General features: G+C 36.4%; 1 protein-coding gene across 3 annotated transcripts in view; it reads left to right on the forward strand.

Moving 5' to 3' along the window:
- The window catches only part of SLC9B2 (solute carrier family 9 member B2), a 49,168-nt gene that overhangs the window by 19,926 nt on the left and 15,624 nt on the right, over positions 1-13,618 (forward strand). For 2 of the 3 annotated variants that reach the window (XM_015082904.3, XM_027061691.2), the window contains exons 5-8: positions 3,576-3,718; positions 4,797-4,924; positions 6,637-6,812; positions 10,486-10,592. In XM_015082904.3, coding sequence (XP_014938390.2) covers positions 3,576-3,718; positions 4,797-4,924; positions 6,637-6,812; positions 10,486-10,592 — 554 coding nt within the window. The remainder of the gene's footprint in view (positions 1-3,575; positions 3,719-4,796; positions 4,925-6,636; positions 6,813-10,485; positions 10,593-13,618) is intronic. The other variant, XM_053217091.1, reaches the window with a different exon arrangement.

Genomic DNA, 13,618 nt, shown 5'->3' on the forward strand with positions numbered 1-13,618 from the left:
ACAGAAATGCTACAAAACTAGGGCTCAATGTATTGTAAGTCACTCACATCATTGACAAAGGAGTGAAGGGGTCGTCTGCCAGATCAGTATCAGGTGGCCATATCAATCCAGACCATCCAGAAACAGTGTCCCAGCGAAGTTGTTGTCACATTCATTTGGAGAACAAAAAAATGCTTCCTCTTGCGCCCCCCCCAAAACTCCAAAAGAAACTCTTAACATATTTTTGAGTCCTTGTTAGATTATTACTTCTTTTGAACTCTGCTCATTTCAGCACTATTTGTAATGAAAAATCTGAAAAGTTCCTTAAAGTCCATTAATTGGTTCAAAAAATTACAGTACTTCCAAACAATGAGATACTATTTCTACTATTAGAAAATGAGGCACACGAACACACATACTGAGGCATGCTTACATAGGTATACAAACTTTTCTGGAAAGGCAAAGAAAACCCTTAAGAGTGAAAATCTTTGGAGAATGAAGATCGAAAGTTTGCAGTTGGAATAGAACATGTACTTGTCACTTCCTACTTGTTGGTGATGTTTTAATTCACCATGAGCATGTGTTATCCTTATTACTCTTTAAAAAACAACTGTGGTTGGCTAGTTCCCACTTTCAAAAATTCTGGAAAGACCGTAACTGCAGAATTCAAAACTTTACGAGACCTTCTTCTAGATTAAATGGCAGTGATGCTTCCTGGCCTAGCGGTGTCTGGAGCAAGTCACAAAAGCTATGCTTGTCATTAGTCTCCATTCTCATAGCTTACATACAGAACATTGCAACAATAGTAAGTTTGTTTAGTCATTTAATGTGTAATGCTTGTAAGGTCATGCTGAGAAGAGGGTACTGCTAGAGAAGAACAGTCTGGAAGCCCAGTGTCTGGTGGAGAAGTCTCTCTTTCCTGTTGTAGGGGCATGTGGTATCAGCGAGGGCAGGATTCTCTCGCAAACTCCTCAGCTCCCTCGGTCACTGTCAACTACTGACACTTCCCAGAATGTGTCATACTTCTCTTCATACCTTGGAAGAAACTGCTAACCCATCCAGAAACTTCTTGACTCTCCACCCGGTTCTTCCCCTTGTTTGGATCCCTCTGACTTACTACTCTTCTCTCACTCATACAACACTTCCTTATGCTTCCATAAAATTGAGGTTGTCAGTTTATCTCACTCCCCTAGAGGCTGAAAACTTGTTGAGATGTAGTACCAAGTTTTTGTTCATTATTATACTTCTACTACCTACTGTACTGTCTAAAATACTGAAGGCATTTGGTAAACAGTAAATGGCTGAATGAAAGAAGAATCAGAAGCTGACCTGACAGAGCAATGTCCATTTCTTCATAACTCACAAGCCTTTGGAAAGCAAGGATTTTTTTTAATGTTTTTTTCATGTTTATTTTTTTAATGTTTTTTTATGTTTATTTTTTTTATTTTTTTTAATGTTTATTTTTTGAGAGAGAGAGCACAGGTAGGGGAGGGGCAGAAAGAGAGGGAGGCCCAGAATCTGAAGCAGTCTCCAGGCTCCGTGCTGTCAGCACAGAACCAGAAGCGATGCTCAAACTCACGAACCATGAGATCATGACCTGAACCAAAGTCAGAATGCTCAATGGATTGAACCACCCAGGCGCCTCGCAAGTTATGTATTTTTTGTTAAATTACCTGGCTTGAGGGTGAAATAGAATCCACATAGGTATTTGTTGATAATTCAGGTAATCTGACATAGCAAATAACTTCAGGAGCTGTTTACTTTGCACATAAAAGAGTGACTGAATTAGGCATTGTATTAAAACATTTTATATTTATAATTTGATCACATTTCTATCTGAATACTCCATTACTGATTCTAATGATTTTTATTTGCATATTAAAGGCTTTTCTTAGCTCCTCTAATATAGTATATTATTTTAATTTTTTATTGAAAATTTTATTTAAATTCTAGTTAGTTAACATATAATGTAATATTGGTTTCAGGAATAGAATTTAGTGATTCATCTTGCATATAACACCCAGTGCCCATCATAACAAGTGCCCTCCTTAATACCCATCACCCATCTAGCCCATCTCCCCACCCACCTCCCTCCATCAACTCTCAATTTGTTCTCTATCATTTAGAGTATCTTATGGATTATGAGCAGGTAGATAGGCTAAATGAGTAAGGGGCATTAAGGAAGACACTTGTTGGGATGAGCACTGGGTGCTGTACATAGGTGATGAATCACTGGAATCTACTCCTGAAATCATTATTGCACTATATGCTAACTAGGATATATATAAATAAATAAATAAATAAATAAATAAATAAATAAATAAATATTTTAAAATAATAAAAAAAGAAAAAGAAAAAAAATAAAATTCAAAGAAAAAAAAAGAGTATCTTATGGTTTGCTTCCCTGTCTTTTTTTCCCTTCACATATGTTCATCTGTTTTGTTTCCTAAATTCCACATGTGAGTGAAATCATATGATATTTGTTTTTCTCTGACTTATTACACTTAGCATAATATACTAATATTATGGATATGGATATATAATATACTAATATTATGGATATGGATATATAATATCCATCCACATTGTTGCAAATAGCAAGACTTCATTCTTTTTGATGGCTAATATTCCATTGTGTGTGTGTGTGTGTGTGTGTGTATACACACACACACACACACACACACACACACACACACACATATATATATATACACCATATCTTCTTTATTAATCAGTCAGTGGGCACTTGGGCTCTTTCTGTAGTTTGCTATTATTGATAATGCTGCTATAAACATCAGAGGGCATGTACCCTTTGAATCTATATTTTTGTATCCTTTGGGTAAATACCTAGCAGTGCAATTGCTACATCATAGGGTAGTTCTATTTTTAACTTTTTGAGGAGCCTCCATAAGTGTTTCCCAGAGTGGCCACACTAATTTGCATTCCCACCAACAGCATAAGACAGTTCCTTTCTCCACAGCCTCACCAACATCTGTTGTTTCTTGTGTTAGTTTTAACCATTCTGACAGGTGTGAGGTGGTATCCCATCATAGTTTGGTTTGCATTTCCCTGATGATGAGTGAGATTGAGCATCTTTTCATGCATCTGTTAGCCATCTGCATGATGGAAAAGTATCAATTCATGTCTTCTCATTTTTTCACTGGATTGTTTTTTGGGTGTTGAGTTTGGTGAGTTCTTTATAGATTTTGAATACTAACCCTTTATCCGATATGTCACTTGCAAATATCTTCGCCCATTCCATAGGCTGCCTTTTTGCTTTGTTGATTGTTTCCGTTGCTGTGCAGAAGCTTTTTATCTTAATGAAGTCCCATTAATTCTTTTGTGCTTTTGTTTCCTTTGCCTCCAGCAATGTGTCTAGTAAGAAGTTGCTACAGCCAAAGTCAAAGGGGTTGCTATCTGTGTTCTCCTCTAGGATTTTGATGGTTTCCTATCTCACATTTAGGTCTTTCATCCATTTAAACAAAAATGTTAAACAAAAGAATATTAAAGAGACATGAACTCAAAAAGTAAAAATGCCAAAAATATCTTCTCTCTTTGAAAACCAACTAAGGAGTTGTTTGACTTCTCCATTCTAGGCATGCTTCTTGCTGGGTTTCTTGTCAGAAATATCCCTGTCATCAGTGATAATGTACAGATCAAGCATAAGTGGTCTTCCTCTTTGAGAAGCATAGCTCTGTCTATCATATTGGTTCGTGCTGGCCTTGGGCTTGATTCAAAGGTATGAAGTATAAATTTCTAATTGTTGACTAGGAACTGAACTCTTCCAGTACTGCTACTATTCAGAATCACCGTGCTTTAGGCACTGTGACAGTCTAAAGAAGAGAATGGAGGGGGGTCTGGGTGGCTCAGTTGGTTAAGTGTCTGCTCAGGTCATGATCTCACAGTTCGTGAGTTTGAGCCCCACATCAGGCTCTGTGCTGACAGCTCAGAGCCTGGATCCTGGTTCGGATTCTGTGTCTCCCTCTCTGTACACCACCCCCGCTTGCGCTCTCTCTCTGTGTCTCAAAAATGAATAAATGTTAAAAAAATTTTTTTAAAGAAAAGAATGGAGTTTATTTCATGGAGGACTGACTATTCCCAGAAGATGACCCTATATTCGTTCTTGGAGGAAGGTGGAATTACTGTCTGGGGACAGCACTAACAATAAAGGCTCCCCTTTTCTCTGACAGAGATATAGGTCATCCTTATAAATAACAGGCTAGAGAGAGGATAGCACATTTATGGCATGCAAAGCCTTATGCAAGTGCTTAGGCTAACTATACAGCTCAAGAAACTGCTTGATACATAGGACGAGTCTCAAGTATGCCTTTTTTAATGCTTTTACTAACGTATATTTTTGAATGAGAGAATGAGTGTTCTTGGGGATGAAGGTTTTCACCCTGGCCTCATTCTGGGGCCACAAGTTATAAATAAAGCTAACACTGAGAGGGTTAAATCAGCTACTTTGGGGATTAATGAGCACAGACTACAGAACATACTACTTGAGTTCAAACCTAGCTGCACAATTTACCAATTTCATGATCTTGGACAAATGGCTTTAACTTGTATCTTTTTAGATGAGGACATCTAAATATAATGGGGATAGTAATTTCACCTATATCATAGTGTTGCTATGAGGACTAAATAAGCTATCTCCAAAACACTTCAAACACTGAAATGTTTGTTAAATAAAACTCATTACCTGGCAAATTCATGATAATCCAAACATGGTCTGAATACTGAAGAAAAGTGTCTGATGTCATAATCTCTTTCTGTCTTTAAATGATTGTTTTTGTATTTCTGTTTGCGTATTTCAGGCCCTGAAGAAGTTGAAGGGTGTTTGTATAAGACTGTCCATGGGTCCTTGTCTTGTGGAGGCATGCACATCTGCACTTCTGGCCCACTTTCTAATGGGCTTACCATGGCAATGGGGATTTATCCTGGGGTAATGGTTTTTCTTTTTCGTATGAAAACAATGCAGGGATGTTTGGGGCTTTCTCTGATTCCATACCAGAGAATGCATAATAGCATTTTCTTAAGGACATCAGAAAATACAACATGGATATTCCAGCATAATCTAAATATTATAACTTCAAAATATACTATTTATAGAATACATCTAACTTTTACAGGCATTATGATTTAAACAGTTGAAGAATTAATGGTGTTTTACCTACACCTTATTCCATGCTGGTGAGAGAGATTCCATATCTCACCTCAAAGTCCATACAAAGGGTAATAAACATATCAATAGTAATGAACACCTAACACTCTTTTCTCCTTCTTTTGTCACCAGACAGTTATGATTGGGTGGTTCTGCTGTCTCTTCCTTCCACTGCCAGTTCTTCTAATGGTTAACAGCCATAAGAAGTAAATAAATAAAGGGGAGCCTGGGCGGCTCATCGGTTAAGTGTCTGACTTCGGCTCAGGTCAAGAGCTCACAGTTCGTGGGTTCGAGACCCACGTTGGGCTCTCTGCTGACAGCTCAGAGCCTGGAGCCTGCTTCAGATTCTGTGTCTCCCTCTCTCTCTGCCCCTCCCTCACTCACTCATGCTCTCTCTCTGTCTCTCAAAAATAAATAAACATCAAAAAAAGAAGTAAATAATTATGAAAGTACTTAGTAAGAATTTAGTACTAATTAGTAGGCAAGAAGCAAGAAATCCTTACTTCTGGTTAAGACGGTAGAGCTATACTGCCTGGATTTAAATCCCAGCTCTGTGACTCCAATATGTGAACTTTGGCAAGTTATTTAATCTCTCTGCATCTCGTTTGCAAGAATGAAGTCTCCTCGTTTGCAGAATGAAGACAATTATTGTAGCTACCTTTTAGAGTTGTTGTGAGGATTAAATTAGTTAATTTATGTAGAGCACTTAAAATGGTGTTTGGCACATAGTAAACACTGTAAAATGTTTTCTGCTGTTACTGCTGCTGCTAGTGTTAGTATCACTGTCACTGCCATTATGGGCTTCTTCTAATCTGTGGTCTTATTCTACTTACCAAGTCCCAACAGAAGGCCTAATATCAGTCAGTTCCAATTTAAAAAGCCTGCAGCTGTGTTTTTCAAACCTCATACCATAAATGTTTCGTCTTCATTTTTTTTAATGTTTTATTTATTTTTGAGAGAGAGCAAACGGGGGAGGGGACAGAGGATCCAAAGTGGGCTCTGTGCTGATAGCAGCAAACCTGATATGGGGCTCGAACCCACGAACCATGAGATCATGACCTCAGCCAAAGTCAAATACTCAACCAACTGAGCCATGCAGTCGCCCTGGCTTGCTTGCTTGCTTGCTTGCTTGCTTGCTTTATTTATTTATTTATTTATTTATTTATTTATTTATTTTTAAGGCAGATTCCTGCAACCTAATCCCATTAGGTCTTCTGTGCCACCCATAACTATATATTTCGGGGCAACCTAAGTGGTTCCAATATAGGCTGTCTGTAGCCACACTTTCAAAAAGTGTTCTGTAGAACTTGTGTGTGTGTGTGTGTGTGTGTGTGTGTGTGTGTTTCCAGTTTGGTGCTTCACTGCTATTTGAAAGACAGTAGTTGTCTAAAGTGTAACCTCTAAAAAAGTAGATGTTATTATAATTTCAACAATAATAATAATAATGAGTAAGCTAGCTGCTATCACAAATGTTTAAAGCGCTGCCTACTTAGTTTTGTTTTAGGTGCTGTATCTCCAGCTGTCGTAGTGCCTTCAATGCTCCTTTTGCAGGAAGGAGGCTATGGAGTTGAAAAAGGCGTCCCAACCTTACTTATGGCTGCTGGCAGCTTCGATGATATTCTGGCTATCACTGGCTTCAACACATGCTTGGGCATGGCCTTTTCCACAGGTAAACTGGTCAGTTCATGATGTGCTGTTCCCTTGCGCTACAGAGACATAGATTATGATGTTACAAACTGGGCATATTTGCTTGATAACTGAATACGGCAGATTAAAATGGAGAAACCAACTCCACAGGTTAGTTCTATACCTGAGGAGGGACCAGTAGCTTATTTTACTCCCTTCACCCTCTGGACATGGACTGTTCCAATAGTCTGGTAAATGCATTGACAGGGATCCAGAGTAGCAAAGTTTAAGAAAGGATTAGAATAGCTTTTGCATGGAGGCTTCTGAGAAAGCTCAATCTTTGAGACTTCACACAGAGATGAATAGATTTTTCAAAGACAACAATGACACAGAACAGTCCAAGTGAAAGGAACAGCATTCTTCTAAAATAGGAACAGTTTCTGCTCTCTGTAACATTTTATGGGTAATAATGGCAATGATTTTTCACAGGTATCTTACTTCCTTACTGAGTGTCTGACATGGATGTATTTTGTGCTAAGCAGTAATAAAAGAAGAGTGTAAAACATTTTTTGTCTCCCACTATTATTTAAGACTTTTACTATCCTTTGGCACAGCACAAGTTTATTTTTAAACCATGTCCAAGATTCAGAAATAAGATTTGCGATCCCATGCGATTGACAAAATGTAATTGTAGAGTGAGTTTAGCTTCCAATTATTGTGGAACACATTTTCTTGGGAGTCATATGTTCTCAGTATCTCTACTCCCATAGTTATCTAGGGATAACATTTTAGGATTTAGGCTGATTACCTAGAACCTCAACTCTTCCCACTGCCCCAAGTTCCTTATATCCGGTCACCCTCCATACACTGCTGTGCATCACTGGTAAATTAACCTTGTCAAAACATGACTCTCATAGTATTACTTTTTGGTACAAGAACCAGTGAGGATTCTCTATTACCTGTTAGGTCAAATCTACACCCTTGTCTTTAATTTTACTGTACCTATCCAAACTTATGTTCTCACTGCCTTCCTGGTATACACCTTTGAAACCATGGTTCTCAGCCTCAGCTGCACACTAGAATTACCTGGAGAATTTTTAAAAATACTTGTAAGTGAGCACTACCTTAGACCAATTAAATCAGAACCTTTGGGAATAGAAACCAGGCTTTATGCAAGAGTTTGCATTAGAATCACACAGGAGGAGAAGAAGAGGGATGAGGGGGCAAGAGGGAGGGTGTACTGGGGTTTCATAATCTGGGGAGTATGGGCTATGGATAGTTTAAAGAACTTTCCTAGTCAACAATGCTGTGTTCCCTCTACCCTGCTCCACTAAATGTGGTCCTTAGACGTTTGGATGGGAACTACCAGGAGCCTCTTTAAAATATGGATCCCAAGCCCTGCCAGGCTTACTGAATCAGAATTTTTAGAGGTGGGTCCAAGAAGTCTTTTTTTTTCCTTACATACTAGAGACTGAAACTAATTAGCTACTTTTTATACATTTATAGTAAATTATTTATTGTAATAGCTTGAGACATTTGCTACTGTCACAGCTAGATGTTTCTGACAGTCACACCATTATCTAACATAGAGCTGCTCTGGCTAAATAAAATTACTACAGAGGTAATTCTTTTTTTTTTTTCTTTTAATAAGAGAGATGATTAAAACTGTAAGGAAGGAAAAACTGTTGCCCATCTACCCACCTTAAGTCTATTGGCTGGGCCCTGTAAATCAGAATGACAAAAGACAAATTAACAAGAGAAAAGCATGTGCACCCTGTTGTGCATGTTGTTAGCATGTGCACCCTGCTTACCTAGGGGAGTACTTACTCACTGATGCCTAACTCAAAGAGGTGGTTAGAATTTGGTATATAAATATATATATAATTTGCATGTAAGTGAACCATGCAACTCAAACCTGTATGTGATGTATATATTACATCTTAGCAAAAAACAGTAATTTTGGTGAAATGCAAGACAAAAGAAAAGAACTTTGAACTTTTAGAGGCAGCAAATTGTGGAAAGGCAAATAGGGTAACCAATGGTATCTAGGGATGCTCTTAGTAGAATCTGTCTTTGGGATGATAAGAGTCTGAAGTTGTCCCAGTGGTTAACTTCTGTCCTTCTGGTAGAGGAAAAATTTATGCCCTTAAAAGTTTATGCTCTCCTTTTAGGCAAATAGGAGGAGATAGATACCTTTTCTTGATTCTGTTTCTTCTCAATTGCCTTCTGCTCAAAATCATCTTTATGCCAAAGTGGCATACCTTGGTGTGGCATATTGTTACCCTAAACTACAATAATAAGAAACTACATACTAGTTGCATTTTTTAAAATGTTGTGTTTATTTTTGAGACAGAGACAGACCGAGAGAGAGAGAGAGAGAGAGAGAGAGAGAGAGAGAGAACATGAGTGGGGGAGGGGCAAAAAGAGAGGGGGACAGGGGATCCAAAGTGGGCTCTGTGCTGAGAGCAGAGAGCCCTATGCAGGGCACAAACTCATGAACTGTGAGATCATGACCTGCACCTAAATCGAGAGTTGGACGCTTAACCAACTGAGCTACCCAGGCACCCCAGTACATATTTTCTTTGAATAGTGTGGAAGGAAGGACTTCATGTGTTGAGCAATTTACTATGATTTTGTGTACAATGTGCTAACAGATTTTTTTAAAGTATTCTAAATTCTGTTTGCTATGAAAGAAAACAGAAGTCTACTTATATATATATATATTATGATACTTCAAAGAAGCAATCCAACATATAAAGGCTCTTCTAAGAGCAGTTTCAAAAATAATTTGTTTTTTGGGGTGCCTGGGTGGTTCAGTCAATTAAATGTCCGACTTCAGCTCAGGTCATGATCTCGGGGTTCGTGAATTCGAGCCCTGCTAGGGCTCTGTGCTGACAGCTCAGAGCCTGGAGCCTGCTTTGGATTCTGTGACTCCCTCTCTCTCTGCCCCACCCCTGCTTGCACTGTGTCTCTAAAAAATGAATAAACATTAAAAAAAAATTTTTTTTTAGTAATTTGTTTTCAGATTTACTTTTAGAAATAGCTTTTGAGAAACAGTAAGTCCCCTACACTCCTTGTAGTAAGAAAAGATTCTTGGGGTACTTGGCTGGTTCAGTTGGAAGGGCATGTGACTCCTGACCTTGAGGGTCATGAGTTTGAGCCCCACATTGGGTATAGAGATTACTAAAAACAAAAAAATAAATAAATACATTTTAAAAACTTAAAAAAATAAAAGATTCTTGATTTAACTGCCAAATTTTTAAGTTACTGTATTCTTTACATATCAGAGCTACCGTAATCAATTATTAGTAAAAAATCAGGCTCTTAATTGGCAATTTGAAAACTAGATATGTCTTCTCACCCAGCCTGTGCCTATAGTATAGTAGAACAAATTAGCTCTGTTCATGAATTTTATCTTTCATATTTTCTTAGGCCATTTAAGTAAACTTTTATTGATGTAAGCATAAAAGAAGGGCACAAATCATAGTTTATACCAATTTTGAAATTTATCTGCAATAATATGCATAGGTTTCTTATAATATAGGCCCATCTTATTAGACATTTTACATCACATATATTTAAGAAAGTGGAGAGCAGGAAATACCTGTATAACTTTCCTTCTATGTAATTAGATGCTTTTTATGTTGATAATTAAAGTCTAAGTATTTACAGATTTAGAGTTCTGCCTGAAGTTTTTCTTTTTATGTGTTTTTAAGGCTCCACAATTTTTAATGTTCTCAGAGGAATTTTAGAGGTGGTAATTGGTATGGCAACTGGATCTCTTCTTGGATTTTTTATTCAGTACTTTCCAAGCAGTGACCAGGTAAAAGAAATAATCTATGGGAAAGTCATGCTCTAAAATGTCATTGGAAAAACATTCTGGAACAGTCCCCTGAACGTGAAGAACACGATTTAGAAAATGGCCCCCCATTGTAAAACTGCTTATTCCCAAATCAATGCTATCCATGAGGTGTATGAACAAGGCTAGATGTGCAGTTGACCCCTGAACAATGCAGGGATTAGGGGCACTGACCCTGTGCACAGTCAGAAATCCATGTATAACTTTTGACTCCCCAAAAATGTAATTACTAATAGCCTGCTGTTGACTAGAATCCTTTCTGATAACATAAACAGTTGATTAACACATATTTTATATGTTGTATGTACTATATACTGTATTCTTATAATAAAGTAAGCTAGAGAAAAGAAGATATTATTAAGAAAATCGTAAAGGAAATACATTTATAGTAGTGTACTGTATTTATCAAAAAAAAAAAAAAATTTGCATGTAAGTGGACCATGCAGCTCAAATCTGTGTTAAGGGTCAACTGTATAAGGTTTTAATGCAATCCTAAAATTTTTACTCTAATGTATATTCTATAAACTTACATTTCACTGAAAAATAAATAACATCATTTCCAGAATATGCAAGCAATCCTTTCTTTTTGTTTTTATTTTTTATTTTATTATTATTATTAATATTAGCTAAGTCAAGATGTAAAATGGCCCTCTTTTTAGTATCAGCATATCTTAGATTATAATACTACCTATACCTTAACATCTCATTGTAATATAGTCTAGTATTTGTCACCAAGATGATCAAAGTTCTTTACTCATCACAATAATTTCATAATATTCACAGAGAGTTTTTTTGTTTTGTTTTCCTTTACCCTCCTAAGTCTCTTGGGATAGACAAACATATAAGAGTCTTTGTTTTCCTATAAAAACTGGCATTATTTTGAAATTTCAGAGAATTTTGAATGGAAATATAAACTTAACTAAAGTAGAACTTTAAAAAAATTAATATTTCCATTATAAGAAAGTATGATGAGTTGGATTTTTACTATGCTCCAAAACCCTCCAACTAAAATTGTAAAAAATTTTATGAATGCATAAAAGAAAATTATAGGATTTTCTAATTACACAACAAAATAAAGAAAAGAGTGATGGCTTACATTTTGTTGCTTACTGTATATAAAATGATATAGTAAGTACAATAAAGTGCCACTACATTCAATATGGCAGCCACCAGCTACATGTGGCTATAGCAGATAGAGAACATTTCAGTGGTGCAGATGTAGAAATTTCCATCATCACTGGATGTTCTTTTGGGAAGCACTGATCTAGTACAATCATATAAACTCATGTAATCTAGTGTAAACCACATAAGACCCATGAAGAGAATACTATTAATGGTATTCATCAGTACCTTTCTACTGATGAGGAGATTGAGATTTAAGAAGTAACTTGAACGAGTTCATATAGCTAGAAAGCAGCAGAGCTGGGAGTGAACTCTAGTAATCCTGAGCCTGGATACTTCCAAGTCAAGCACTTCTAAAGACCTACTTGCCTTCTAAAGTGATCAAGAAGTTTAGGCCATGGCAAACATTTTTCTAGATATGTCTTCTAAGGCAAGGGAAACAAAAGCAAAAATAAGCTATTGGAACTACATCAAAATAAAAAGCTTTTGCACAACAAAGGAAACCATTAACAAAACTAAAAGACTAAAACCTACTAAATGGGAGAAAATATTTGCAAATGATGTATCCAAGAAGGCTTAGTATCCAAAATATATAAAGAACTTATACAACTCAACACCTATATATATATATATATATATATATATATATATATATATATATATATATTCTGGTACTCTGCCCATTTTTAATCGGAGTGTATATATATATATATATATATATATATATATATATGTATATACATGTATATATGTATGTATATATATATGTATATACATGTATATATGTATGTATATACATATATATTCCGATTAAAAATGGGCAGAGTACCAGAATGGACATTTTTCCAAAGAAGACATAATATATGGCCAACAGACACATGAAAAGATGTTCAACATCACTAACCATTAGGAAAATGCAAATCAAAACCACAATGAGTTATTACTTTACACCTGTCAGAATGGCTAACATCAAAAAGATAAGAAATAACAAGTATTGGATACAGAGAAAATGGAACACTGCATGGTTGGTGAGAAGGTAAACTGGTACAGCCACTGTGGAAATCAGTGTGGCGGTTCCTCAAAAAATAAAATATAGAATTACCATATGACTCAGTAATTCTACTACTGGGTATCTACTCAAAGAAAACACTAATTTGAGAAGATTATGAACCCCTGTATTTATTGCAGTATTATTTACAATAGCCAAGATATGGAAGCAACCTAAGTGTCCATCAATAGATAAATGCTAAGGAAGGTGTGATATATATACAATAGAACATTGAACAGCCATAAAAAAGAATGTGATCTTGCCATTTGCAATAACATGGATGGATCCAGAGGGTATTATGCTAGTAAATAAGTCAAACTGAAAAAGGCAAAGAGCATATAATTTCACTCACATGTGGAATCTAAAAACAAAACAAATGAATAAATAAACAGGAAGGAGAATCATGTTTAGAAAAAAAAATGAGGAGAGCATGGCATTAAGGAGTAACCAGCCTAAAAATACTAGAGATATCACATCTTTAACTTTCACAAAAACACTGTGACAAAACTGCTTTCAGGGAGGAGAAGAAAAAAAGCCTGAGGAAGCTAAGTTATGTGACCACTACATATGCCAGTAGTGTAAAAGAGCTAGAATTTTAACTCTGGTCTGTCTGGCTCCAAAGCCCATGCACTTTTTTCTACTATTACATTCAGCCCTGTGAAATTCTGCTTGGATAACTGCAGGAGAATACAACTAGTGTTCTTGGAAGAGGAAGCTGCATTTGTCCATGTGTTGACTCTACTTTTATTAAGGAAAAGAAAGTAAATGTCATGGCATGCATTTATTTGCCTAGACAGACATTTTCATTTTCCACTAAGTC

This window comes from Acinonyx jubatus, chromosome B1 (genome assembly GCF_027475565.1).
Source record: "Acinonyx jubatus isolate Ajub_Pintada_27869175 chromosome B1, VMU_Ajub_asm_v1.0, whole genome shotgun sequence".
In the NCBI taxonomy this organism is placed as follows: Eukaryota; Metazoa; Chordata; class Mammalia; order Carnivora; family Felidae; genus Acinonyx; species Acinonyx jubatus.